The sequence below is a fragment of the Chrysemys picta genome, chromosome 3 (assembly GCF_011386835.1).
Source record: "Chrysemys picta bellii isolate R12L10 chromosome 3, ASM1138683v2, whole genome shotgun sequence".
NCBI classification, from domain to species: Eukaryota; Metazoa; Chordata; order Testudines; family Emydidae; genus Chrysemys; species Chrysemys picta.
Window position 1 is genome coordinate 4,700,524 of NC_088793.1, and position 27,780 is coordinate 4,728,303.

At 46.2% G+C, this 27,780-nt stretch overlaps 1 protein-coding gene across 1 annotated transcript in view; it reads right to left on the reverse strand.

The window, feature by feature from the left end:
- Window positions 1-1,054: 1,054 nt before the first annotated feature.
- Window positions 1,055-27,780, reverse strand: part of LOC101942234 (interferon-induced very large GTPase 1-like) — a 34,548-nt gene continuing 7,822 nt past the window's right edge. Inside the window, exon 2 of the mRNA XM_065587412.1 lies at window positions 1,055-12,672. Within this exon, the coding sequence (XP_065443484.1) occupies window positions 5,351-12,613 (7,263 nt within the window). The 5' untranslated portion in view covers window positions 12,614-12,672 and the 3' untranslated portion in view covers window positions 1,055-5,350. The remainder of the gene's footprint in view (window positions 12,673-27,780) is intronic.

The following is a 27,780-nucleotide window of genomic DNA, read 5'->3' on the forward strand; positions in this document are numbered from 1 at the left end:
GTTCCCCATTTTTCAGGTTCACTGGATTCCAAAGACAGTGTAAACTTCCTTCTAATAAATTCCACTCACTTTTCCTTCTATCTTTCTTTCCAGTGGTCTCAGTAAAGTTGTAAATATGCACAAGGCAAGACGGTAAGTATGAGCAATGCAGGAAACCACTTTACTGTGCTGATCTTATCTTTATATTTATGTATATTGACTTTTCTATGATTTCAGTTATATTTATCTGTATAAACTGAAGCTCATAAAATTTCTCTGTGTGTTTCACCGAATTTCATCTTCTCGATTAACTCTAAGTAGCCGCCTGAAAAAGAACTTGTCACGTGCGACAAGTACATGTTGGATCCCACTAAATAATCTTATGTGTAATAACTGATCAGGCTACAACTGCTACGAAAGTGCTTCTTATTTCAAGATTGAATTTCTCTAACTTCAACTTCCAGCCTCTGGATCTTCTTATACCTTTGTCAGCAAGGTTGAAAAGTCCCTGCACCATCAGATCTCTTGTCCGTACCAATAGACCATGATCAAATTACCTCCTCTTAACCTTCTCTTCAATAAGCTGAATCCATTGTACTCCTTCAGCCTCACACCCTAAGGCTTGTTTTCCAACCCCTGGAGCATTTCTGTGACCCTCAGTCTCTCCGTCGGCAACTCTAGGCAGAGATCAGGGTGCCCCTCCTCCAGGATACTCCAAACTCACTTGTTATTAATTAGCTCAGCACCACTGATATACTTCCTTGGCTACTCTTCGGACAGTGTAACAATGTTCTGCCCTATATGCACAGCTCGGGGCAACTGGACACACTGCCATCCACCCCCAGCCCTCTGGCCAAGACAGGGCCCCACTGCCTGCAACTTCCACCCAGCCCTCAGCCACCTACTTGGCTACTGCCCCCCCAGACACCACCCAATTCCCACAAAGCCCACCCTCCCTACCCCCATCTTCCTCCTAGACATTCCCCTTCCCCCCAACATCATTTTCTAATCATGCAGGTTACAAGTTTACAGTGTACAAATTTAAACAAACAAAGCACACAGACTTTTATGATTAAAAATCAGAGTTTAATCCCAAAATGTAATGTCTGTTGCACACAGCCATCCGTTATCCATTACCCGCTTATAATTTAGATATGCTACTGGATAGTAACATTACAAAATTGCAGATCATAATCAGAATGCAAATCCTAACCAGGATAATTCATTAAAATGAGACCAATCTGTGTAATTAGATACCCCCTGTGCAATTAAGTACCTCTACATTTTTTCATCCATAACTGAGGGAAATATCTGTCTGTTTTGAGTAATGGAAATGAAGCCATACAGTTCCTCTCAAAATACTGGGCTTCATGCTGTAGCTTCCTCAAATTAGAAACCCCACTGAAGGCAATGGGATCTCTGGAGAAAGACGGTGACAGCCTGGCCCCATTGAAACCATCCACTTGGAATGACAAATACTCAATACTGCTCAGGAGTGGAATTTTGCATTGACTTCTGTGGGGCCAGCATTTCACCCGGAATGCCTGCAGGACTGGTCCTATCAACTGGATGTTTTGTGCACTTTTGTTGAAAAAAATGGAACAATAACTGACAAAGAGAAAAAAAAGTAATTTTACAAGAGTGAAATTCCATGTTACAGCAACATGACAAATATGATCATCATAATATCACTAAGAAATCTATTATTTGACTGGTTTGTTTTAAATTGTTGCTGTATTCATTCATATGTCTGAAATTTATCCTCATTAAACAGGGATTTAATTACATTTAAGAGACTGATTTTAGTACACATAAAAGCCCAGTTTTCCAGAGTTTTTCATCACATGTAGATCTGGTAATCAATCTAAATGTATTAAACAAGGTAAATAAAAGTAAAATAATTAATGACAGCCAACGTTTGACTGAGGGGAAGTGACTCATTACTTGGTGTGTGCAAATCACTTTTGAATCAACTATGTCATTTGTAAAAACGGTACATCAGTATTTCAATGGAAATGACAAGGTAGTATATATAATAAAAAATAATAGTTCATTTTTGTACATCACTTTTCATGCAGAGTTCAAAGCCCTTTATGGAGTTTCATAACCATCATCACCCCCATTTTACAGATAGGAAAACTGAGGCAGAGAAGGGTAAAGTGACCGGGCCCACACCACTCATTCTGAGGCCTCCCTTTGGAAGTATCTGTTGATGTTTGAAACATAAGAACAGCCATACTAGATCAGACCAATGGTTCACCTAGCCCAGTATCCTGTCTTCCAGCAGTGGCCAATGCCATGTGCCCCAAAGGGAATGAAGAGAATGGGTAGCCATCAAGTGATCCATCCGCTGTTGCCCATTACCAGCTTCTAGCAAACGGAGGCTAGGGACACCATCCCTGCCCATCCTGGCTAATAGCCATTGATGGACCTATCCCTCATGAATTTATCTAGTTATTTTTTGAACCCTGTTATAGTTTTGGCCTTCACAACATCTCCTGGCAACGAGTTTTACAGCTGGCTGTGTGTTGTGTGAAGAAATACTTCCTTTTGTTTGTTTTACATTTGTTGCCTATTAATTTCATTTGGTGACCCCTAGTTCTTGTGTTTTGAGAAGGAGTAAATAACACTTCCTTATTTATTTTTCCACACCAGTCAAGATTTTATAGACCTCTATCATATCCCCCCTTAGTTGTCTCTTTTCCAAACTGAAAGGCCCCGGTCTTCTTAATCTCTCCTCATACGGAAGCCGTTCCATACCCCTAATCATTTTTGTTGCCCTTTTCTGAACCTTTTCCAAGTCCGTTATATCTTTTTTGAGATGGGGCGACCACATCTGCAGGCAGCATTCAAAATGTAGGTGTACCATGGATTTATATAGAGGCAAGATGATATTTTCTGTCTTATTATTTATCCCTTTCTTAATGATGCCCAACATTCTGTTTGCTTTTTTGACTGCCGCTGCACATTGAGTGGATGTTTCCAGAGACCTATCCACAATGACTCCAAGATCTTTCTTGAGTGGTACCAGCTAATTTAAACCCCATCCTTTTATATGTCTAGTTGGGATTATGTTTTCCAACGTGTTTGTTGTATAGTGGCATCTTTCAGCCAGGGCCATCCCTAAAGGGGTGCGGGACCCGGGACAACCCCGCCCCTCTGCCCCAGGCCCTGCCCCCACTCCACCCCTTCCCCAAACCCCCACCCCACCCTGCCTCTTCCCGCCCCTGCTCCTCACTATGGACAAACGGCAGCCTCCTTCACCCGTCAAGAGCTTGAGTGAAAAGAATGTTCATGTATTTTTATTAAATAGTGTGATCAGCTAATTGTGAACACGCCCGAGAGATGATGGGAGCTCAAGTACCTTAGAACCAGTGATAGTTGAGCGTGCTCAGCCCCTTGTAGGATCAGACCTTACTTAAAAATAAATTAACTTCTTGTTGGAATGAAAAAACTAGACCTGAGGAAGCTAAACCTGAAATTATTTACAGAGGTACAATTGCAGCAAAAAGAACATGAATTGTTACATTTAAATCATAACCTTTCATAAAGATGGTCTAACTAATATATTTTCTGGCTCTGCCTCTGAGATGTTTGTGTTGTAATATGCTCAGTGGGGCTTTTGTTGTTGTTGTTGCGCTACTAGAAACAGCGATTGGCTGCAGCACCCAAATTATACTGATGTCAGCTGGACAGATTACTGTATAGCAGCAAAAATATTCTTTCCCTGTCGCTCAAGGTCTCCCTCTCCTGCTCAGGATTAGAATACAGGGCCTGATTCTCAGTTAAATCTCTTAATTGATTGAAATGGGAGTTTTGCTCTCAATAAAGAGGGAATAATTAGTCCCTCAGGGTCCGTAATGCTGAAGTTCTCTTAGTGCAGAACTAGCAAGGTGCTTAAGCAGGTGCCTAATTTGAAGCATGTGAATAATCCCATTGAAGCCAATGAGATTATTTATGTGCTTAAAAATTGGGCATGTTCTTAAGTGCCCTGCTCAATCATGGTCAAAGGGCCTCAAAAGCTGCTCTCACTGATGTCAATGGGAGTTTTGCCATTCATTATTGTCATTGCGATTAAGACCAGGTTTCTGTTTAAAGCTTGACTCTTGTAAGTGCTCTAAAACCTACAAAGTTCCTGCAATTGCCTTGACATTTGGTGGGCCTCATGGGGACCTGGCAATCTGTTAGGGAGCCACATTTGGGGCCATTTGACCAAGGGGTTCCCAAGATACAACCCCTGACAAAACCCAGCTTTTTTTAACATTGACATTCTGACACTTTTTTTGCTCACAGATAAAGAACAAACCAGGGCTTAGCTCATCACTCCAGAGTCTCCAGTGTTCAAGGGTGACCCCAACAGAGAGCCTGGTACCCACAATCTTTTGGGGGGAAATAAACTTAACATTTACTTGAGAAAGATGTTGCTTCTCCAGTTAGGCTGATTACAAGCCTCATGTGTTTATTCACGCTCCCAATAGATCACGGTGAGCACGTGTGGACAGAGCTGTTAATAGTATTGTTCCGTTGAAAGTTTCCTACCAGCTGGACAGCTCAAGCGACTGAAAAGCGTCCGTTGAAGCTGACCCGACCAGTAGCAGTGTGAGTCCGACCTTGGGCAGGAACCTGGAAAAGGTTTGGAGGCGTATTGACAAATCCTGTCTCTCGGGGTTGTTTGTTCCTATTAATCTGGGGGTATGTAATCCAAACGTTTTTGTTTAAAGTAAAAATTAGACATGTGACTGCTTCTGGGAGGGGAGGGGTATGTTAGGGGGTGGAGGAATGGGGGGAATAGGTGTGAGAGGAGTTTGGGGCTGCACTGAGGGGAGGGGATAAATGAGGATGAGGGGCAGGGGAATTAGCAGGATTGGGGGAATCAGGGCAGGGGGAGAGACATGAGAGACACTTGTGAGGGAGTGGCAGGGGGTCAGGGGGAGAACAGGGTGTGTGGGAGTCAGGAGGGGCCCTGTGTGGAGGAGGGGGTAGGACTGAGGGGCCCTGGGCCCTGGGCCCTGGCTGGGGCAGGAGTCTCAGCTGGCGATGGGTAGTGGGGGGGAGGGACCCAGCTCAGACTGCAGCAGGTTATACAAGCAAGGTAGCACCCTGTAAACTGCAGCCCGTGACACACGTACACAGCTGCACAGGGCAGGAGACAGCAAAGAGCAATTTCTTACATGCTAATGGTTTCTACAGGGCCAACTCATGGAGGCAGGGACAGGCCATAGTGTTGCTTCAACAACTTGTTTTCTAAAGCAAAACCAACCACAATAATAATATTTGAAAATATGGCATGCAGCAGGTTTCGTATCTTTTCCAAAGTGAAAGATAAAAGGAAAACCATCAACCTTTGATTAGCCCGTCTGTGAATAAAAGACTACAGCTTTTCCAGGTCAGAGAGCACAGCCTCCTTCGTAAAATCTGCCCACTCAGGGGGGATTCTTCCTTTGCCCTCAAATTTTCCAGAATATTCTTTTTCTATTTGAGAACGGAAATGGCACACATACCATTTCCAGTAAGACTGTGCTGAGTTGTCTGGTGTGATGCTCCATTTGGCATAAACAGGACCAGCTTGTCGATAATTCCTGTATGGAATTTGATTGTCCTCACTCAGGACCAATCTGCAGTCACTTGCTACAAGGCTGGAACAGATGTCAGTAACTAGATGATTTGTTTTGTACCATTGGATGCCAGTCACAGCTTGAGGACGATGGAAAGGGACACTGTGGTCTCCATCATGGCCAGAAAGTGTGTTTGTGCAGACAGCCTTGCAAAAGGGACACATCTCCCAGCATCCACAGAGCTGCTCAGACAGTATTTCGTGAGGTTTTGATTTAAATGGTTCTACATCAAGTGCAGCAAAGTCCCGTTTCAGATTCTCTTCTACAGAATTTAGTGTCTCAACCATGCTGTTTTTAAGAAACTCTATGTCTTTTATCTCCTGGTGTTCAATGCTTTTTAGCTCATTTCGGGGAAAGTGTAAGTCACCTTGAAGTCTGTTGCAAAATTCATCCAACCATAAGGATGCATTGCCATTCTTGTCTTTGACCGCTTTAATTGATTCACCAATAGCTGTATGAACTGAAGTGCAGAAATCATGAAGACGACGATTTAAGAAATCTAAAAGTTTTGCCTTTTCTTTGTCTAAATAATTATCAACACACTTTTTGATAAAATTTTCAAAAAAGTCCCGTGGAGAGTGAATGTATTGCTTGTACTGCTCGAAGTTCTCCTCTTCTGCAAGAGACTTTAGAATATGGGTTTCCAGTTTGGCTCTATTGCCATTGAAGGCTGGATAGTTAGACCTCATTTCGTCAGCTATGTCAATGGTGGTTTTGTCATAAGTTGCACAGCGGAGCGCTTGAGTCAGCTTGTTGCATAAGAAATCAGCAAATGTTGTGATAGATGTTGCTCCCTGGCAGGCAATCTTAAAACAATTGAAGAAATCCTCTCTCTCGTGTTCAAGGTACATATGTGGGTCATTCGATAACTGGAATTCTTTGTACATCTCTGTAAACCTCTTTGCTGCCATTTGGCAGAGATATAATGATAAATCTATTTTGTATGCAGGTGTTACAGTAAAATTTGCATCAACAATTTCAGAGTCTATAGCTTGGTCTATTTTATTCACAATTTCATGAAAGTAACTAGAACTGTAATTCATTATCTCTGGTTGTTTTGTCTCTATGTGTTGACTTATAAGCTTTGTTATGGTATGAGTTACCTCCTGTAATGTCTTTAATGTCTGCTTATCACTTTCTTCATGAGATGCCCTCCATTGCCAAACACTTTTTTTCTTTCTGATATGCTGAGTAGGCTCAATACAAAAAGCAGTACATTTCGAGAATATTTCAATTCTCTTAAACAAATGATTTGTGGATGAAAAATAACCAGTTAGGAACTTCTCCACATCAGTACCAATAGCAGGTTCCTCAGCTGGTGGGACAGTAGAGCAAACCTCATCCACCCACTTCTGCCATGTGCACGTAAAGTTCTTTCGAAGTTCCTTTTCGTTTAGCTTCTTGTCTCTATATTTTAGAGCTAACTCTTTGCTTCTTCTAAGCATGTCGTCTTTATAAGTTGATCTCTTTCTTTCTAAACTGCTTTGATGATTTTTTAGACAGATAAGTTCCTTACCTTTTCGATTAGCTTTGTCAACCAGCTCTTGTTTAAACATTTGCAGTCGGATTTCAATATTTGTTTTCCATTGAATCAATATCTTACTGTCTTTATCTTCACCAAAATATTTTTCCAGGTCCTTTGTGACTGCAGTGTATTTTTCATCAATTGGCTTCTCAAGAAATCCGCTATCTATCTTGGATATTTCGTCATTTTTAATTCGATTGCTGAGCTTGTTCTGCAGATCAAGCATGTGACTTCTTAACGCCCAGGTCCATTTACTATACTCTGCTTCCAGCCGGTTGTACGCTGCAATCTCCAGCGTGTTCTTAAAACTGAACACAAAATTTTCATTTACCAAACCCTTCCACAAGTCCTGAATGCGCACTTTCAGTTCTGACATACTCAAAACATTGCACCGGGAATTTTTATTTGCAGCCATGAGAATCTTGCTCTTTAGTTCTTGCACATTCTGGCTGTAACTGGGGTTCGGAGGTGCCATCGGTGGGTTTCCTTCCCAGAGGTGAGCAAAGTAATGAATGTGGGTGTTCACGTCAAATCGGATAACGTCACTAAAGCAGGTAACATCACAGAACTCTTGCTGGGCGGCAGTAACTGCCATTTCATCTAACTTTTGTTTTAGGCGTCTTCGTCCTTCCATATTTTTTTCTTTTGCAGTTATGTCTCCAACATTTTGGTGCACAAACAAACAGCTTGGGGAGAGATTTATTTGCTTCATCCTCAGAAATGCCTGGACAGCGATCTGCAGGATATCTTGCATTTCTGAAGGATTCTCTCCAAAAATATTGATCAGAGTCATGTTGCCAACACCAATGACAAAAGTGGCTAGCATATTATCACGATCAAGAGTTGCTCTGTTTGCTAGCTGTATAGCCCGAAGCCCTTCAGTATCAATAATCAACATAAAGTCAAAGTTCAGCTTTTGTCTGAACTCTTCATCCACCTTCAGTAGGTGCATAAATGCTCCCCTAGTGCACCTCCCAGCACTGACATTGAACTGCAGACCAAACATGGTATTCAGTAATGTTGACTTCCCAGTGCTCTGTATGCCAAGCACTGAAAGGACAAACACCTTTTTGTCTCCTAGCTTTTCAGTTAACTTGTCAAAGATGGCTCCGATCCATTTCAGTGGCACGTATGAAGCATCACCATCCATCAGTTCAATGGGATACCCTGAAACCATCAGATCGGCTGCAATTTGTGGGAGAGTAGCAAAATCTTTGTCTTTTTGGTTCATTGCGTCCAGAGTTTCATAAATCTGACCTACTTCTCTCAAAATGTGTTCAAGGCCCAGGGAAGATCCATCTATCTCATTTGATAGTTCTTCTAATTTTTTTTCCGATTGATTGTCTCCTGTATTTCTTTTTTCTAGCATTTGGGACCACAACTTATGGTATTTTTGGTGAAGATCTGCATGGTGATCAGAAGACAAGTCATCCATAAATACTTTCAACCATTGCAGGAAGTACATTTTAGTTGTCTCTGAATTTGACTGGAGAATGTCCAGCATTGACCTCATTAAATCATTGAGGGGGAATGCTGTCCTGAATTGTCTACATCGTATCTTACGTTTTTCTGATTCGGTTTTGCTTTTGTGCTGTTCAATACCCACATTTTCACTCTCATGCAAACGGGTGAGTTCTTTGTCCTTTTTACACCACATGTGCCATAATTCTCCTTGAAGAGGCAAGAATTTGGCCTTGGCCTCTACTAATTTGTTTTCATTCAAAATACTTATCACTGTCTGTGCCAATAATTTTCCTTCCCTACATTCTGGATTATCTTCATCAATGAGGAACCCATGTTGTCGAGCAATACCAGCACATGCATCTAGACTGTAAGGGGTATTTGAAGCTTCTAGAGCATATTTAATTCTTGTTGTCAGTTCATCCGTTAATTCAGCCTCATTACGGTCCTTGACAGCAATTTGTACTCGTTTTCCTTGTCTGTTAACTGAAATTCTCTCTTTGTCAACACACAGAAAGATGAAAGGTTTTGGAGATTTCAGCAGGTCTTGCAAAAGTTTCCTGCCTCTTTCATTCTGATCAGTGTCCGACAAGAGAACTACATGGACAGAAGCAATTTCCTGTAAAAATTGGACTTGTTGCTCATGTTCCCTTGCATCTCCATGCAGGTTTGTGAATGCGATGCAGTTGTCAAAACGGTCATCATCTCTCCCACCTGGACAGTACCAGGTGATTTCTATGACACCTTTCATCAAGAGACCTTCTTTGCTGCTGCCTCTACAATGACGGTGGAAAAAAATGCTGTGCTTTTGCTTGCTCAATAAAGTATTTAAGATCTGAGATTTAGAAGATGACGATGTTCCCAATCTTATGAAAGATACCACTGGTGTACCTGCTTGATACACCCATTTGTCTTTGCATTTCTTAACCCCAGTCTCCTCCTCGTATTTCTCATGACTCTTCCATTTCTTTTTAACCTGGCAAAAGGACCAAAGAGGGAATTCTATTTGAGAGGTACAGGGATTTGGCACCAGAAGTGGGAGGGCAAATTGACATAAAGATAATTTTGTTGAAAGATATTGTCTTGCCAAGTCATCTGCACAGTGAAAAATTGCCATCTGGATGTCCATGGGGTGTACATGTTTCTGACTTGTAGCAGATTCACTAATTTCTTCATTGATATTATTAAAAAGCTCATCTAAAATATCTAAAGATTGGTTCACATTGACTGTGGTATTAAGTGTATTTGTACCTTCTTTTGTTTTGCTTTCATCCTTGCAAACCAGACACCGTACCCGATAGTCCAGCATCAAAAGCTTTTGCAAAAAATAAATTGGCAGCTCACTCTCAGTTCTGGGCTGGTTATCCTGAAAAGAGGTCAGATCAACCACATGGAAATCAGCTTTTCTCATTTTCCTTGGATAGTAGTTTTCAAGTCCAAGACGCTTGATCAAACTTAGAAACTCTTGGGTTTCACTAGAACTATGTGTCTTAGCATCAGTGGACTGTACTTCTTTTGGTTCTGATTTTGGTAACTCTACTGGTTCAGCTCTTTGACAAACATTTTCTACTTCTTTTCTCATATCCTGTGTCTGCAGATTGTCATTTGTGTCTTCACAGACCCCCTTTATAAGGGAATTCAAGTTTATTTCTAAAACTTCCCAGTCATTGCATTCATTCTGCTTTTTAAGGATGTTAATAACTTCACTCGACAGCGAGTTTCCCATGTGATGTTTCATAAAAGTCAAACGTTTGTTCTTCTCTTCCGGAGACACATCTTTGAATTCAATTGCTGTCACTGTCAGACCTGTCAACAGCAGGAAAGCCTGAGCTCTGGAAATATCCTGATCCTTAAGAGTCAAATATCTCTCATGTGCCCTTTGCATTTCCTTTAACATGAAATTAATTTCTGGGCATCCGAAGAGATTCTGAAAAACGTTATTTTCCACACAATATCCTGCCCTGGCTGCAATGGAGAGCAATAACAGCTCTGTGTCTATCTGCTCTCGGCCCTGTAGAGCCTCCCGCAAGGAACAGAAAGCTAAGCTCACATCCAAGCTGGCCTTTACTTTTGCTGCCTCCACTGCGGCTCGGGAGGAGTTAGGTCCATAGGTAACAGCCTGTATGTAATTCTTCATGTCCTGTAGGACTTGAATAAAGTCAGCAAATTCAGAAACATGGATAGATTTTTGTGGCTTTTCTTCAGCATGAAAGATCCACTGCAGGATGGAGGAAGACTTGGGAAAATTCTTAACTGAATAGACATGAGGGTCCAGAAGGCAGCGCAGCAGAGATTTGGTGGGCATGGTGTTTTGTGCAGGTAAATCTTTGCACAGTAAAACTGTGTTTTCCAGGAAATCCTGAAGCACCTTATCCGACAGGCAGATGTCGATCCAGGTCCTGTTGTGTTTTGTTTTTTCATTTAGCTTCTCTTTGAAATTGAGCAGAGTCACCAGCTGTTCTTCATCCCCAGAGACTTCCCAGGTCTTCATTTCCTCTAAGAACGATCTGGCCTCATCCACTGCACTGAGTGATTCCTCCCCAACCAATGTACTTGCATTGAGCTTTGTTAGGGCTTCATAGGCCCTTGTGAGGCTGCTGCTCATTTGATAAACATCGTTAAAATCTTGTCTGTGATTGGACAGGATTATGTCCCACACTGGAATCAGCCGAGAGTCTCTGTCGATAACAGACCAGGTTTTGTTACTGGCCAGTAGCCCGGATTTCCATGCTGTGAGTGACTCCACACCAGGTGGGCCCCCTGTCTTGGTTATACACAGCTGAATCTCTGGTTGGAAGGTTTTTGTATCAGTGCCTTGAAGGGATGTTTTGGAATCTGATTTTGATACACTAACGCTTCCTGCATCACGACAACCAAAACCACCATAGCTGCCCCCAACATAAGAGCTGAGTGCATCAGATGTTCGTTTCTTCACCTCGTCCAGCTGCTCTGCCCGGAATCCCTCAGAAGATGCTTTCCACCAGAATATCCCACCCAAGTGAAGGGGGCCCTGGTTTACATGAGACCCGAATCTCTTGAAGAAACTCCCGCCCCTGCTCTTCAGCAAGTTGAGCTTGTCCGGCTCTGGGGTGTGACTCAAAAGCTGCTCAATCTCTTTTAACTCTTGCAGCGCTGCACTGGAAAGTCGAAGCTGATCCTTGGGGAAGTAGCATGAGGCCAGTGGGATGTAGCTGTACTTGGTGGTGCAAATGTAAGTGTGCTCAGAGCGGGACCTGTGGGTTTCTTCAGATTCTGAAGAGCTGCTGTGATCTGAGCTGGTTTCAGCACTAAACCCCCAAAACCCGCCTTTGGCTGTGACACTAATGCTGAAGCCCAGCTTCTCCATGGCCTTTGTGAATGTGGATTCTGCTTCGGCCGATGAAAACTCCTTCTTCTCAAACAACGGCCCTTGCTTTGGACCAAAGAGCTCGAACCCTTCTGGGATGTCTATGAGCTGCTCTCGCTTCTCCACCATCTCTGTGAGCTTGTTGGTTTTATAAATGCCCTGCAGGGCCAGCCCTCCCGACGCCCATCTCAAAACTTCCTTGTCAGGGAGATTCTCACTCTTGGACACTGACTCCTCCAGGAGGTCTAATTGTTTGTGCACATTCTCTATCACTTCCTTCAAAGGCTTCTCAGCTGGTGCCCAATACTCTGGGGCGATGTCCATAGCTCCCTGCAGCTCCTCCTCTTTCTTTCTTACAGCTTCCTCATGACGGCTTCTGCCTTTCTCCTGCATTTCTTTTAATCCCTGCAGTGCTGTTTTAGCCTGCTCCTGCCTCTTCTTTAGCATCTCCAAGCGCTCCCCCTGCAGCTGCTTCATTGTTGTCTTGCTCTCTGCTATGTTAAGTAGGGTTCGGAGAGCCTGCTTTTCCCATGGGTGCTCTACTTCACACTCCAGCTTTAAATAGTCTTCATAGCTTAGGTGTTTCAAAGCCTGCGCAGAGGTAATCCCCAATTTGTCTCGTAGTTTGGGCAGCCAGTATTGTGTACTCAGTCCCACTCCATCAAGTCTCTGCCCCAGTTCTTCCATCTTGGGGTGTGTTTCCTTCACAGGGGTGCCCTGAACTGGATCATCGTGGTTTATCTCCTCTGCAGAGAAGGATTTAAACATAGAGAACATATTTTTGTCACTTCTTCATGAACACGTTTACCCTCCATCAGATCATTTCCTGAAGCTTGATGTACTGAAGTATTCTGACATTTTACCAGCGCTCACCCTGGAAAAATTAAAATATTGCTATCCCCACCCTGTCCCCCAAACCCCATACACACGGCACTAATCCAAACCATGTCTATGCACTCGCCCCATAGGACTAGGGTGGACTGGCCGTTCCTCTTCAGCAAAGTCTACGGTCCGTAATTGTCTATTTTTTTCGCTCTATCCACCCAGGCCTGTTGTTTTATTCATTTCTCCTACATGCAATCTTTTTTTTTTTTTTTAAATCTCCCTTTTTTAATGGCGGTCCTTTTATTTTTTTAAAGGATTCATTCTTCTGTTTTGTAACCTTCCCTTTTTAAGTACTCTCTCCATCCCTCAGTTGATTTTCTCTTAAGTTGTATTACACAGTACCTAGAAGCCCTAAGCAAGTTCAGGTTCCAATTGTGATAAGAACTTGTGTGTGGAACCCAGGCACAGAGAGATTAAGTGATGTGCCCAAGGTCACACAGGGAATTGAATCCGGAATACTCAAGTCCCTGGCCAGAATCTTTACCAGAAGCCCATCCTTCAGAAAAACCAAACCAATAAACTCTGGTTTTAGACATGATTCATTTTAGTCCCCAAACGACCTTTGTTCCACACAGCATTGGTTTCCCCTCACTTTTGGTGCAAATTACTCACATCAGAAATGAAGGATCAGATGGAGGTAATAGAAAGAATTATCTACAGTACAGGACAAATCCTGCATTTAAAGCTTCCTGTGAAATACTTGATGACCTTTGTTTAGGATCATTGTCAACTTTTTGTGCCATGGTGGTTTCAGGCGTTGGTGCCGGCTCTGTGGGTGCTACAAAAACATTAGTGGGTGGTTAGCACCCATCAAGCGGCCCCACTAATCAGCTCCTCCCCCTCACTACCCTCCCTCCCAGTGCCTCCTACCCGCTGCGATCAGCTGTTCTGCTGGGGGGAGGGGAAGGAGCAGGGATGGGCGCCCTGGGGGGAAGAGGCGGAACTGGGCAGGAAGAAGCGGGGCAGAAAGAAGCGGGAGGTCAGGGGAAGGGGTGGATTGGGGGCTGGGCCTCGGGCGGAGTGGGGATTGAGCACCTCCCGCACAAGGAGGAAGCCGGCGCCTGTGGTTTCAGGAACTCTCAAATTAGGAGTAGACCCAGAAGCCGCCTCAGCAGATCCGACTCCCGCAGCATTGCAGGGATAGGAGGAAAGATGGACCCAGTTGGGTCATCCCTTCTCACAGCGCCCCCTGGAACCAGAACTGTGCAAGGGTGTCCTTTGCAGTGCCTCCCCCTTACTCTTCCCCCCAAAGCGATGAGGGCTGGAGAATTAAAATTTCAGGGAGGAGCCAACCCTTGGAAGCCAGAGAGACTAAACCTGGCAGGAGCAGACACAAAAGAGGCTTAGCAGGTCCTGCACCAGGCACCCTCAGACACCAGTGATGTCATCAGCTTGGCTGGTCTCTCTCCTGTGCTTGTTGGCTGTTTTGTACCAACCCCGTCCAGCCAGTCCCTCCCAGTCACTTCACCTCAACCTCACTCCACCTGTCCTCCATGCACTGGCCCACTTCTCCCCGGCCCTACTTCCCTTCCCCCTCTCCTTTCTGGATCACCTCTCCGCTCCTGTATCCTTCCATCTAGCTAATTTCCTCCTAACTGGAGGCCTTGGATAAACAATGAAAGAAAACAGAAGTAAGGAAACATCGGTTAACAATGGACAAAGTGTGAATTCACAAGTGGCCTTGTAAATAATTTTTAGCTAGTAAATAAGAACTTAAGAACGGCCAGACTGGGTCAGACCAAAGGTCCATCTAGCCCAGTATCCTGTCTTCCGACAGTGGCCAGTGCCAGGTGCTTCAGAGGGAATGAACCGAACAGGTAATCATCAAGTGATCCATCTCCTGTCGCCCATTTCCAGCTTCTGGCAAACAGAGGGTAGGGACCCTTCAGAGCATGGTTTTGCATCCCTGTCCATATTGGCTAATAACCATTGATGGACCTATCCTCCATGAACTGATCTAGTTCTTTTTTGAATCCTGATATAGTCTTGGCCTTCACAACATCTCTGGCAAGGAGTTTCACAGGTTGACTGAATGATGTATGAAGAAATATTTCCTTTTGTTTGTTTTTAACCTGCTGCCTATTAATTTCTTGTATTATGAGAAGGAGTAAATAACACTTCCTTATTTAGTTTTTCCACACCAGTCATGATTTTATAGACCTCTGTCATATCCCTCCTTAGTCGTCCCTTTTCCAAGCTGAAAAGTCCCAGTCTTATTAATCTTTCCTCAGATGGAAGCTGTTCCATGCCCCTAATCATTTGTGTGTTCCTTTTCTGAACCTTTTCCAATTCCAATATATCTTTTTGAGATGGGGCGACCACATCTGCACACAGTATTCAAGATGTGGGCTTACCATGGATTTATATAGAGGCAATATGAGATTTTTCATTTTATTATCCATCCCTTTCCTAATGATTCCCAACATTCTGTTTGCTTTTTTGACTGCTGCTGCACATTGAGTGGATGTTTTCAGAGAACTATCCACAATGATGCCAAGATCTTTATCTTGAGTGGTAACAGCTAATTTAGACACCATCATTTTATTGGTATAGTTGGGATTATGTTTTCCAATGTGCATTACTTTGCATTTATCAACACTGAATTTCATCTACCAATTTGTTGCCCAGTCACCCAGTTTTGTGAGGTTCCTTTCTAACTCTTCACAGTCTGCTTTGGACTTAATTATCTTGAGTAGTTTTATATCATCTGCAAATTTTGCCACCTCACTGTTTACCCCTTTTCCAGATCCTTCATGAATCTGTTGAACAGTAGTGATCCCAGTACAGACCCATGGGGGATACCACTATTTATCTCTCTCCATTCTGAAAACTGACCATTTATACCTACCCTTTGTTTCCTATCTTTTAACCAGTTACTGATCCAGGAGAGGACCTTCCCTCTTATCCCATGGCAGCTTACTTTGCGTAAGAGCCTTTGGTGAGGGACCTTGTCAAAGGCTTTCTGAAAATCTAAGTACACTATATCCACTGGATCCACATCCTTGTTGACCCACTCAAAGAATTCTAGTAGATTGATGAGGCATGATTTCCCTTTACTAAAACCATGTTGACTCTTCCTCAACAAATTATGTTCATCTGTATGTCTAACAATATTGTTCTTTATAATAGTTTCAACCAGTTTGCCCGGTACTGAAGTCAGGGTTAAAGGCCTGTAATTGCTGGGATCACCTCTGGAGCCCTTTTTAAAAATTGGTGCCACATTAGCTATCCTCCAGTCATTTGGTACAGAAGCTGATTTAAATGATAGGTTACAGACTACAGTTAGTAGTTCTGCAATTTCACATTTGAGTTCCTTCAGAACTCTTGGGTGATACCATCTGGTCCTGGTGACTTATTGCTGTTTAATTTATCAATTTGTTCCAAAAAGTCCTCTAATGACACCTCAATCTGAGACAGTTCCTCAGATCTGTCACTTAAAAAGAATGGCTCAGGTTTGGGAATCTCCCTCACATCCTCAGCCAGGAAGACCGATGCAAAGAATTTATTTAGTTTCTCCGCAATGGCCTTATCGTCCTTGAGTGCTCCTTTAGCACCTCGGTCGTCCAGTGGCCCCACTGGTTGTTTAGCAGCTTCCTGATTCTGATGTACTTAAAAAAAATGTGCTATTACTTTTTGAGTCTTTGGCTAACTGTTCCTCCAATTCTTTTTTGGCCTTCCTAATTGTATTTTTACACTTCATTTGCCAGTGTTTATGCTCCTTTCTATTTTCCTCACTAGGATTTAACTTCCACTTTTGAAAGGATGCCTTTTTGCCTCTCACTGCTTCTTTTACTTTGTTGTTTAGCCACAGTGGCTCTTTTTTGGTTCTCTTACTAGGTTTTTAAATTTGGGGTATACATTTAAGTTGAGCCTCTATTATACATTTTAACTAACCTCCTCACTTTTGTGTAGTTCCCCTTTCTGAATTTAAATGCTACATTGTTGGTTCGCTGTGGTGTTTTTCCTGCTATAGGGATATTAAATTTAATTATATTATGGCCACTATTACCAAGCAGTCCAGCTATATTCATCTCTTGGACCAGATCCTGTGCTCCACTTAGGACTAAATCAAGAATTGCCTCTCCTCTGGTGGGTTCCAGGACCAGCTGCTCCAAGAAGCTGTCAAGAAGGTGTCAAGAAGCTTTATCTTTGCATCCCGTCCTGAGGTGGCATGTACCCAGTCACTATGGGGATAATTGAAATCCCCCAGGATTATTATTGAGTTTTTTATTGTAATAGCCTCTCTAATCTCCCTGAGCATTTCACAGTCACTATCACCATCCTGGTCAGGTGGTCGGTAATATATCCCTACCCCTATATTCTTATTATTAGAGCATGGAATTTCTATCTTGTACCTGGTTGTTAAGCCACGGTGGCTCTTTTTTAGTTCTTTTACTGTGTTTTTTAATTTGGGGTATACATTTAAGTTGGGCCTCTATTATGGTGTCTTTGAAAAGTGTCCATGCAGCTTGCAGGGTTTTCACTCTAGTCACTGTACCTTTTAATTTCTGTTTAACTAACCCTCTCATTGTTGCATAGTTCCCCTTTCTGAAATTAAATGCCATAGTGTTGGGCTGTTGAGATGTTCTTCCCACCACAGGAATGTTAAATCTTATTCTATTATGGTCACTATTTCCAAGCTCTAGATCTCTAATGTTATATTCTTATTAAAGCTTGAAATTTCTATCCATAGAGAGTCTATGGAACATGTGGATTCACTTAAGATTTTTACTTCTTTTGATTCTACATTTTCTTTCACATATAGTGCCACTCTCCCCCTGCACAACCTGTTCTGTCCTTCCGATATATTTTGTACCCCGGAATGATTGTGTCCCATTGATTGCTCTCGGTCCACCAGGTTTCTGTGATGCCTATTATATCAATATCCTCCTTTGTCACAAGGCGCTCTAGTTCACCCATCTTATTATTTAGACTTCTAGCATTTGTGTACAAGCACTTTATAAACTTGTCACTGTTTAGTTGTCTGCTCTTTTCTGATGTGTCAGATTCTTTTTTATGTGAATGTTTATCATCTGATCTGGCCCCTACTTTATCCTCCTCCATCCTCTGCTCCTGACTAGAACCTGGAGATTCTCTATCATTAGACTCTCCCCTAAGAGAAGTCTCTGTCCGAGCCACATGCTCCTCTGCAGCAGTCGGCTTTCCCCCATCTCCTAGTTTCAAAACTGCTCTACAACCTTTTTAACGTTTAGTGCCAGCAGTCTGGTTCCACTTTGGTTTAGGTGGAGCCCATCCTTCCTGTATAGGCTCCCCCCATCCCAAAAGTTTCCCAGTTCCTAATGAATGTAAACCCCTCCTCTCTACACCATTGTCTCATCCACGCATTGAGACTCTGAAGCTCTGCCTGCCTACCTGGCCCTGCGCGTGGAACTGGGAGCATTTCTGAGAATGCCACCATAAAGGTCCTGGATTTCAGTCTCTTCCCTAGCAGCCTAAATTTGGCCTCCATGACATCTCTCCTACCCTTCCCTAGGTCATTGGTACCTACATGTGCCACGACCACCGGCTCCTCCCGAGCACTACACATAAGTCTGTCTAGACGCCTCGAGAGATCTGCAACCTACGCACCAGGCAGGCAAGTCACCATACGGTTCTCCCGGTCATCACAAACCCAGCTATCTACGTTTCTAATGATCAAATCTCCCATTACTAACACCTGCCTTTTCCTAGTGACTGGAGTTCCCTCCGCTGGAGAGGTAACCTCAGTGCGAGAGGCAACCCCAGCACCGTCTGGAAGGAGGGTCCCAACTATGGGAAGGTTTCCCTCTGCTCCTGTTGACTGCTCTGCTTCCCTGGGCCTTTCATCCTCCTCAACAGCGCAGGGGCTGTCTGATCGGAGGTGGGACAATTCTACAGTGTCCCGGAAAGCCTCATCAACATACCTCTCTGCCTCCCTTAGCTCCTCCAGTTCCGCCACCCTGGCCTCCAAAGTCCATACATGGTCTCTGAGGGCCAGGAGCTCCTTGCACCGAGTGCACACATACGCCACCTGCCCACGGGGCAGGTAATCATACATGCTACACTCAGTGCAATAAACTGGATAGCCCCCACTCTGCAGCTGGGCTTCTGTCATGCTGTGACAGTCCAGTCTATCACAGTCACAAAGGTAGGGTGACTAGACATCCAATTTTCAAAGGGACAGTCCCGTATTCAAGTCCTCTTGCAGGACTCCTGACTTTTTCTTAAAAATGGGCAAATTGTCCCATATTTTCTGTCTCCCCCACCTGGCGGGTCCTGCTGCTGGATGGATCCCTGCTCGTCAGCTGCCCACCCACCAGCGGTGAGTGGGGGGGGGGGGTCCAACAACCGACGATGGGGGAGGGTGTGCAAGGCTGGTGGAGGGGCAAAGACCAGCTGAGCGGCGAACAGCAGAGGCTAACAGCAGGAGTTTGCCTGGGAGCTGTCCAAGAGGAGGTACGCTAAGTGCTGCATTAGGGGGGCTGTGTTGGTGAGTATCTGAGTGCCTGCTGCTGGGACAGTTGGTCAGTTTGACCGTGTGCTTGATTGCTTGCTTGTTTGTTTGAAAAGTGTGAATTGGGAGTACTTTGTTCCAGGTGGGCCTTGAGTGGGCCTGACTGGTATATAAGGGCAGTCAGCAGCGAACCAGCTGAGCGGCGAACAGCAGAGGCTAACAGCAGGAGTTTGCCTGGGAGCTGTCCAAGAGGAGGTACGCTAAGTGCTGCATTAGGGGGGCTGTGTTGGTGAGTATCTGAGTGCCTGCTGCTGGGACAGTTGGTCAGTTTGACCGTGTGCTTGATTGCTTGCTTGTTTGTTTGAAAAGTGTGAATTGGGAGTGCTTTGTTCCAGGTGGGCCTTGAGTGGGCCTGACTGGTATATAAGGGCAGTCAGCAGCGAACCAGCTGAGCGGCGAACAGCAGAGGCTAACAGCAGGAGTTTGCCTGGGAGCTGTCCAAGAGGAGGTACGCTAAGTGCTGCATTAGGGGGGCTGTGTTGGTGAGTATCTGAGTGCCTGCTGCTGGGACAGTTGGTCAGTTTGACCGTGTGCTTGATTGCTTGCTTGTTTGTTTGAAAAGTGTGAATTGGGAGTGCTTTGTTCCAGGTGGGCCTTGAGTGGGCCTGACTGGTATATAAGGGCAGTCAGCAGCGAACCAGCTGAGCGGCGAACAGCAGAGGCTAACAGCAGGAGTTTGCCTGGGAGCTGTCCAAGAGGAGGTACGCTAAGTGCTGCATTAGGGGGGCTGTGTTGGTGGGCCTTGAGTGGGCCTGACTGGTATATAAGGGCAGTCAGCAGCGAACCGGCTGAGCGGCGAACAGCAGAGGCTAACAGCAGGAGTTTGCCTGGGAGTTCGCGTGGGGAGAGGGCACTGAGGCTTTCATCTGCAGGTTTCTCAGAGTAGTTCCTGCAACAGTTGAGGAAGCTCCTAAGAGGACGGTGATATGGAAGGTGAGCGATCAGCTGTTGTAACCTGCACAGGTTGTGCCATGTTTGTCTTTCTCCCGCAGGACAGAAATGACTTTGTCTGTACAAAGTGCAAGCTGGTCTCCATATTGGAGGAGAAGGTTCGAGGGCTGGAGAAACAAGTATCGACTCTGCGTTGCATAAGGGAAAATGAAGATTTCCTGGACAGACGTCAGGAGATGCTTCTACGGCCACATTGTTCTGAAGATTCAGAGCAGGCGCAGCAGGGACAGAAGGATTGTGAGGAGGTTTGGCAGCATGTGACCTCCAGAAGAAGAAAGAGGAGCGTCCATGCACCAGCAATGGAGATACAGGTGAGCAATCGTTTCCATGTTCTCTCTACAGGTGCTAATGCGGAGAGTGGACTAGATGGCCCATCTGAGGGAAGGGAGCAGAAGGAGACTCCACCGATTGGAAGGCAAAAGATGCACTGTCCTAGGGATGGGGGTTCCACGACCACCACTCCCAAGAGGAGGAGGAGGGTGGTGGTGGTCGGGGACTCCCTCCTCAGGGGGACTGAGTCATCTATCTGCCGCCCTGACCGGGAAAACCGAGAGGTCTGCTGCTTGCCAGGAGCTAGGATACACGATGTGACGGAGAGACTGCCGAGACTCATCAAGCCCTCGGATCGCTACCCCTTCCTGCTTCTCCACGTGGGCACCAATGATACTGCCAAGAATGACCTTGAGCGGATCACTGCAGACTACGTGGCTCTGGGAAGAAGGATAAAGGAGTTTGAGGCGCAAGTGGTGTTCTCGTCCATCCTCCCTGTGCAAGGAAAAGGACGGGGTAGAGACCGCCGAATCGTGGAAGTCAACGAATGGCTACGCAGGTGGTGTCGGAGAGAAGGCTTTGGATTCTTCGACCATGGGATGGTGTTCCAAGAAGAAGGAGTGCTAGGCAGAGACGGGCTCCACCTAACGAAGAGAGGGAAGAGCATCTTCGCCAGCAGGCTGGCTAACCTAGTGAGGAGGGCTTTAAACTAGGTTCACCGGGGGAAGGAGACCAAAGCCCTGAGGTAAGTGGGGAAATGGGATCCTGGGAGGAAGCACAAGCAGGAGAGCGCAAGAGGGGAGGACTCCTGTCTCATGCTGAGAAAGAGGGACGATCATTGAGTTATCTTAAGTGCCTATACACAAATGCAAGAAGCCTGGGAAACAAGCAGGGAGAACTGGAAGTCCTGGCACAGTCAGGGAACTATGATGTGATTGGAATAACAGAGACTTGGTGGGATAACTCACATGACTGGAGTACTGTCATGGATGGATATAAACTGTTCAGGAAGGACAGGCAGGGCAGAAAAGGTGGGGGAGTTGCGTTGTATGTAAGAGAGGAGTATGACTGCTCAGAGCTCCGGTATGATACTGCAGAAAAACCTGAGAGTCTCTGGATAAAGTTGAGAAGTGGGAGCAACAAGGGTGATGTCGTGGTTGGAGTCTGCTATAGACCACCAGACCAGGGGGATGAGGTGGACGAGGCTTTCTTCTGGCAACTAGCAGAAGTTGCTAGATTGCAGGCCCTGGTTCTCATGGGAGACTTTAATCACCCTGATATCTGCTGGGAGAGCAATACAGCGGTGCACAGGCAATCCAGGAAATTTTTGGAAAGCGTAGGGGACAATTTCCTGGTGCAAGTGCTGGAGGAACCAACTAGGGGCAAAGCTTTTCTTGACCTGCTGCTCACAAACAGGGAAGAACTAGTAGGGGAAGCAAAAGTGGATGGGAACCTGGGAGGCAGTGACCATGAGATGGTCGAGTTCAGGATCCTGACACAAGGAAGAAAGGAGAGCAGCAGAATATGGACCCTGGACTTCAGAAAAGCAGACTTTGACTCCCTCAGGGAACAGATGGGCAGGATCCCCTGGGAGAAAAACATGAAGGGCAAAGGGGTCCAGGAGAGTTGGCTGTATTTTAAAGAATCCTTATTGAGGTTGCAGGAACAAACCATCCCGATGTGTAGAAAGAATAGTAAATATGGCAGGCGACCAGCTTGGCTAAACAGTGAAATCCTTGCTGATCTTAAACGCAAAAAAGAGGCTTATAAGAAGTGGAAGATTGGACAAATGACCAGGGAGGAGTATAAAAATATTGCTCAGGCGTGCAGGAGTGAAATCAGGAAGGCCAAATCACACTTGGAGTTGCAGTTAGCAAGAGATGTTAAGAGTAACAAGAAGGGTTTCTTCAGGTATGTTAGCAACAAGAAGAAAATCAAGGAAAGTGTGGGCCCCTTACTGAATGAGGGAGGCAACCTAGTGACCGAGGATGTGGAAAAAGCTAATGTACTCAATGATTTTTTTGCCTCTGTCTTCACGCACAAGGTCAGCTCCCAGATTGCTGCACTGGGCAGTACAGCATGGGGAGAAGGTGACCAGCCCTCTGTGGAGAAAGAAGTGGTTCGGGACTATTTAGAAAAACTGGACGTGCACAAGTCCATGGGGCCGGATGCGCTGCATCCGAGGGTGCTAAAGGAGTTGGCGGGTGAGATTGCAGAGCCATTAGCCATTATTTTTGAAAACTCATGGCGATCGGGGGAGGTCCCAGATGACTGGAAAAAGGCTAATGTAGTGCCCATCTTTAAAAAAGGGAAGAAGGAGGATCCGGGGAACTACAGGCCAGTCAGCCTCACCTCAGTCCCTGGAAAAATTATGGAGCAGGTCCTCAAGGAATCAATTCTGAAACATTTAGAGGAAAGGAAAGTGATCAGGAACAGTCAGCATGGATTCACGAAGGGGAAGTCGTGCCTGACTAACCTAATTGCCTTCTATGATGAGATAACTGGCTCTGTGGATGAGGGGAAAGCAGTGGATGTGTTATTTCTTGACTTTAGCAAAGCTTTTGATACTGTCTCCCACAGTATTCTTGCCACCAAGTTAAAGAAGTATGGGCTGGATGAATGGACTGTAAGGTGGATAGAAAGCTGGCTAGATCGTCGGGCTCAACGGGTAGTGATCAATGGCTCCATGTCTAGTTGGCAGCCGGTTTCAAGTGGAGTGCCCCAAGGGTCGGTCCTGGGGCCGGTTTTGTTTAATATCTTTATTAATGATCTGGAGGATGGTGTGGACTGCACTCTCAGCAAGTTTGCAGATGACACTAAACTAGGAGGCGTGGTAGATACACTAGAGGGTAGGGATCGGATACAGAGGGACCTAGACAAATTAGAGGATTGGGCAGAAAAAAACCTGATGAGGTTCAACAAGGACAAGTGCAGAGTCCTGCACTTAGGACGGAAGAATCCCATGCACTGCTACAGACTAGGGACCGAATGGCTAGGTAGCAGTTCTGCTGAAAAGGACCTAGGGGTCACAGTGGACGAGAAGCTGGATATGAGTCAACAGTGTGCTCTTGTTGCCAAGAAGGCTAACGGCATTTTGGGCTGTATAAGTAGGGGCATTGCCAGCAGATCGAGGAACGTGATCGTTCCCCTTTATTCGACATTGGTGAGGCCTCATCTGGAATACTGTGTCCAGTTTTGGTCCCCACACTACAAGAAGGATGTGGAAAAATTGGAAAGAGTCCAGCGGAGGGCAACAAAAATGATTAGGGGTCTGGAGCACATGACTTATGAGGAGAGGCTGAGAGAACTGGGATTGTTTAGTCTCCAGAAGAGAAGAATGAGGGGGGATTTGATAGCAGCCTTCAACTACCTGAAGGGGGGTTCCAAAGAGGATGGAGCTCGGCTGTTCTCAGTGGTGGCAGATGACAGAACAAGGAGCAATGGTCTCAAGTTGCGGTGGGGGAGGTCCAGGTTGGATATCAGGAAAAACTATTTCACTAGGAGGGTGGTGAAACACTGGAATGCGTTACCTAGGGAGGTGGTGGAGTCTCCTTCCTTGGAGGTTTTTAAGGCCCGGCTTGACAAAGCCCTGGCTGGGATGATTTAGTTGGGAATTGGTCCTGCTTTGAGCAGGGGGTTGGACTAGATGACCTCTTGAGGTCCCTTCCAACTCTGATATTCTATGATTCTATGATTCTATGAAAGATACAGCACGCAGGGCTGTTTGCTCCCCCTGCTGGCCTGTCAGCACAGCCATATCCCCCCTGGCAGGGCTCCCAGTGCTGTGCGGAGAATCAGCCCCCCGATGGAGCACTCAGCTCGCCAACAGCCTGACCAGCAGGGTCCTTCCTTCCCCCACTGCCTCTGGCTGGGCTAGCACCATAGGTGCCGACTCCATGGGTGCTCCAGGGCTGGAGCACCCACGGGGAAAAATTAGTGGGTGCTCTGCTACCCACCAACAGCCAAGCTCCCCCTACCTCTCCCATGCCCCACCTCCTCCTCCTCTCCTGAGTGCGTCGCGTCCCCGTTCCTCCACCTACCTCCCAGCGCTTCCCACCTGGCTGCCACCAAACAGCTGTTTGGCAGCGTTAGCAAGCTCCGGAAGGGTGGGGGAGGAGCGGGAACGTGGTGCACTCAGGGGAGGAGGCAGGGAGTGCGGGGTTGCTCCGCCACCTCTCTGGCCAGGCTCCACAGCCAGTGAAGCCCCTGCAGTCAGGTTCCCTCGGCCCTGGTGCACAATGCATTTTAGAACTTAACATAAGAACATAAGACTGGCTCTAGTGGGTCAGACCAAAGGTCCATCCAGCCCCGTATCCTGTCTACCGACAGGAAGCAGCTGGGTTATGTCAGTACCAGCAGCAGCCTGGAGGTGTTAGATGCCTTTTGACACTGCACGGGCAGGAAGGGACAAGCTGGCGGGGGGGAAGAGATGGGCTCCGCAAAAACACGAGCCAGGTCATCCCCCACTCCTCCCTTGTCGCTGGAAGAAGCTCCTATCCCTTCCCTCCTGCACAGTGCTGAAAGACTGCTGCTGGCCCCATTCTGGTGTAAACCCTGGCAGAAATCAGAGGGCATGTGAACCTGCGTGCCCCGCCACATGTTGCCTTGGGAAGACGCGGTGCCAGCTACCAGGAATGGTAGATCCATCCCAGGGGCCCAGCCAGAGGTGACAAGGGTCACCCCCTTGTGTGAGAGAGGTGCACAGGAATGTGTGTGTCACCTCTCCTTGTGTGAATCCCAAAGCCTTAAAGATAAGAAGGTAAATAAAAATAATCTAACTATGCAGTATTTCTTTTTAATAGGGGCTCAGTCAACTTGATGTTAATTTGGACGTTTGTCCTGCATAGTTCTGATTGATTGCCGCTGAACTCACTTGAATACAAGTAATTTTACCAGGTGTCCTGTATTCAGCCTAAGGAAATATGGTCACCCTACCCAAAGGTTTGGTAAAAGTTTGAGTTGGCCCCTAATCCAAGTTTGCTCACTGCCCCTAACTCAGATTGGTGACCTGGCCCCACACACTCTGAAGCTAGGATGTGCTGGGGCAGCTGTGTGGTTGGGGGGCACTGTTATACCTCTCTGAGTTTGAGAGGGAACCTACATAGCTTCAGAACTTCGGGGGACTATTCATCACTGAATGATGTGATTCAACTGTATGTTTTGGACCATGCGAATCAGTCACCATGTGGAAGGCACCACCTGGCCGCTCTGTTTTATAATGGCCTCGTCTTGAAAAATGTAATTCAATAATACCGAGGTAGTTGGTGCCAGCCAAGAAGGAAATCTGCTTGCCTCAAAGGCAGAGCTAGCCTGGCTCCATGGGTGTAACTTCACCTCCAGAAATGAGGTCTGGATGTGCACTGCTGTGCATGCATCTCACATGGCTGGGAGCGCAGCCAGCACCCGGCCCCGTTCCATGTTCCAGGCCTGCCTGCTGGAACCAGCAGCAGCTCCTCTTGGTGCCAGGAACAGGAGGGAAGCCTGGAAAAGGATTTTGAAGGTGGGGGGACAAATAGGACAGCCTGGCTTCATTCATAGAATCTCAGGGTTGGAAGGGACCTCAGGAAGTCATCTAGTCCACCCCCTGCTCGAAGCAGGACCAACCCCAACTAAATCATCCCAGCCAGGGCTTTGTCAAGCCGGGCCTTAAAAACCTCTAAGGATGGAGATTCCACCACCTCCCTAGGTAACCCATTCCAGTGCTTCACCACCCTCCTAGTGAAATAGTGTTTCCTAATATCCAACCTAGACCTCCCCCATTGCAACTTGAGACCATTGGTCCTTGTTCTGTCATCTGCCACCACTGAGAACAGCCGAGCTCCATCCTCTTTGAAACCCCCCTTCAGGTAATTCAAGTCTGCTATTAAATCCCCCCTCACTCTTCTCTTCTGCAGACTAAACAAGCCCAGTTCCCTCAGCCTCTCCTCGTAAGTCATGTGCCCCAGCCCCCTAATCATTTTCATTGCCCTCTGCTGGACTCTTTCCAATTTGTCCACATCCTTTCTGTCCTGGGGGGCCCAAAACTGGACACAATACTCCAGATGTGGCCTCACCAGTGCCAAATAGAGGGAAATAATCACTTCTCTCGATCTGCTGGCAATGCTCCTACTAATGCAGCCCAATATGCTCTTAACCTTCTTGGCAACAAGGGCACACTGCTGACTCATATCCAGCTTCTCATCCACTGTAACCCCCAGGTCCTTTTCTGCAGAACTGCCACTTAGCCAGTCGGTCCCCAGCTTGTGAGTGTAGCCTATAGGATTAACCTGCTTGCTTGCATATATATCTATCTGTTCTTATAGTTTAAGTATTTGGTTTATTGTAATAGGTTTATAGATTTATATTCAAGTAAGTTCGGCTGTAATGCAAGGGACCTACAGGTCTTATTCTGTATGTTAAGCTAAGGCAAAGTTAGCATATCTATATCTGGGACCGTTCACCCAGATAGATAATGGTAGAATGGCAAAGGGGGTTTCCAAGTCTGTACCCACAAACTTAGCAGGCACACCACAAGGAAAGAACCGACATAACCAGGAGAACAAAAATAACGTATGTTTGTATGATCTAATGTCATTAATATGTATCAAGTATCAGAGGGGTAGCCGTGTTAGTCTGGATCTGTAAACAGCAACAAAGAGTCCTCTGGCACCTTATAGACTAGCAGAAGTTCTGCCTGGTAGCCCAGGTACCCCTGGAAGCGAGAGGCCGCTTCAGATGGAAGCGGCTGGGGGTGTTGGAGAGCCTACCGTAGCCGGTAGTGTTAGGCAGGGACTGGGGCCCACTACCTGGAAGGAAGCGGTGGGGTGCCCTGAGGGAGGGGGCGAATATCCCCAGCCCAAGGATCCCAGGATGGGGGGATGAGCAAGGTCCCAGAAATGGCAAAGAAACTCCTAGACAACAAAGCCCAGAGAGGGTGGACCTGTGGGAAGCGTATATGGGGGAGCAGGCTGGCCAGAATCCATCAGATGAAGGGACGGACCCAGGGAAGCCACCCTTAACACCGCTCCCCACAGAGGAGGCCCCGAACCCGCAGGAAGGTACGGGGGAAACTGAGGTGCAGGGGGCCCTGCCCGAGAGTGGGGAGAATTTAGTACCCCGACCCGAGGTACAGGAGGAACTGGGGGGGGGGTGCTGTGACTGGTGTGACGACCTGCGGGTGGAGGCGGAATTAGGGGGGCCACCCCTCCGGGAGCAGTGTACATTCTGTGGAAGAGGGGTGGAGGAATCACCAACAGAGGTGGCCGGGGAGCACCCG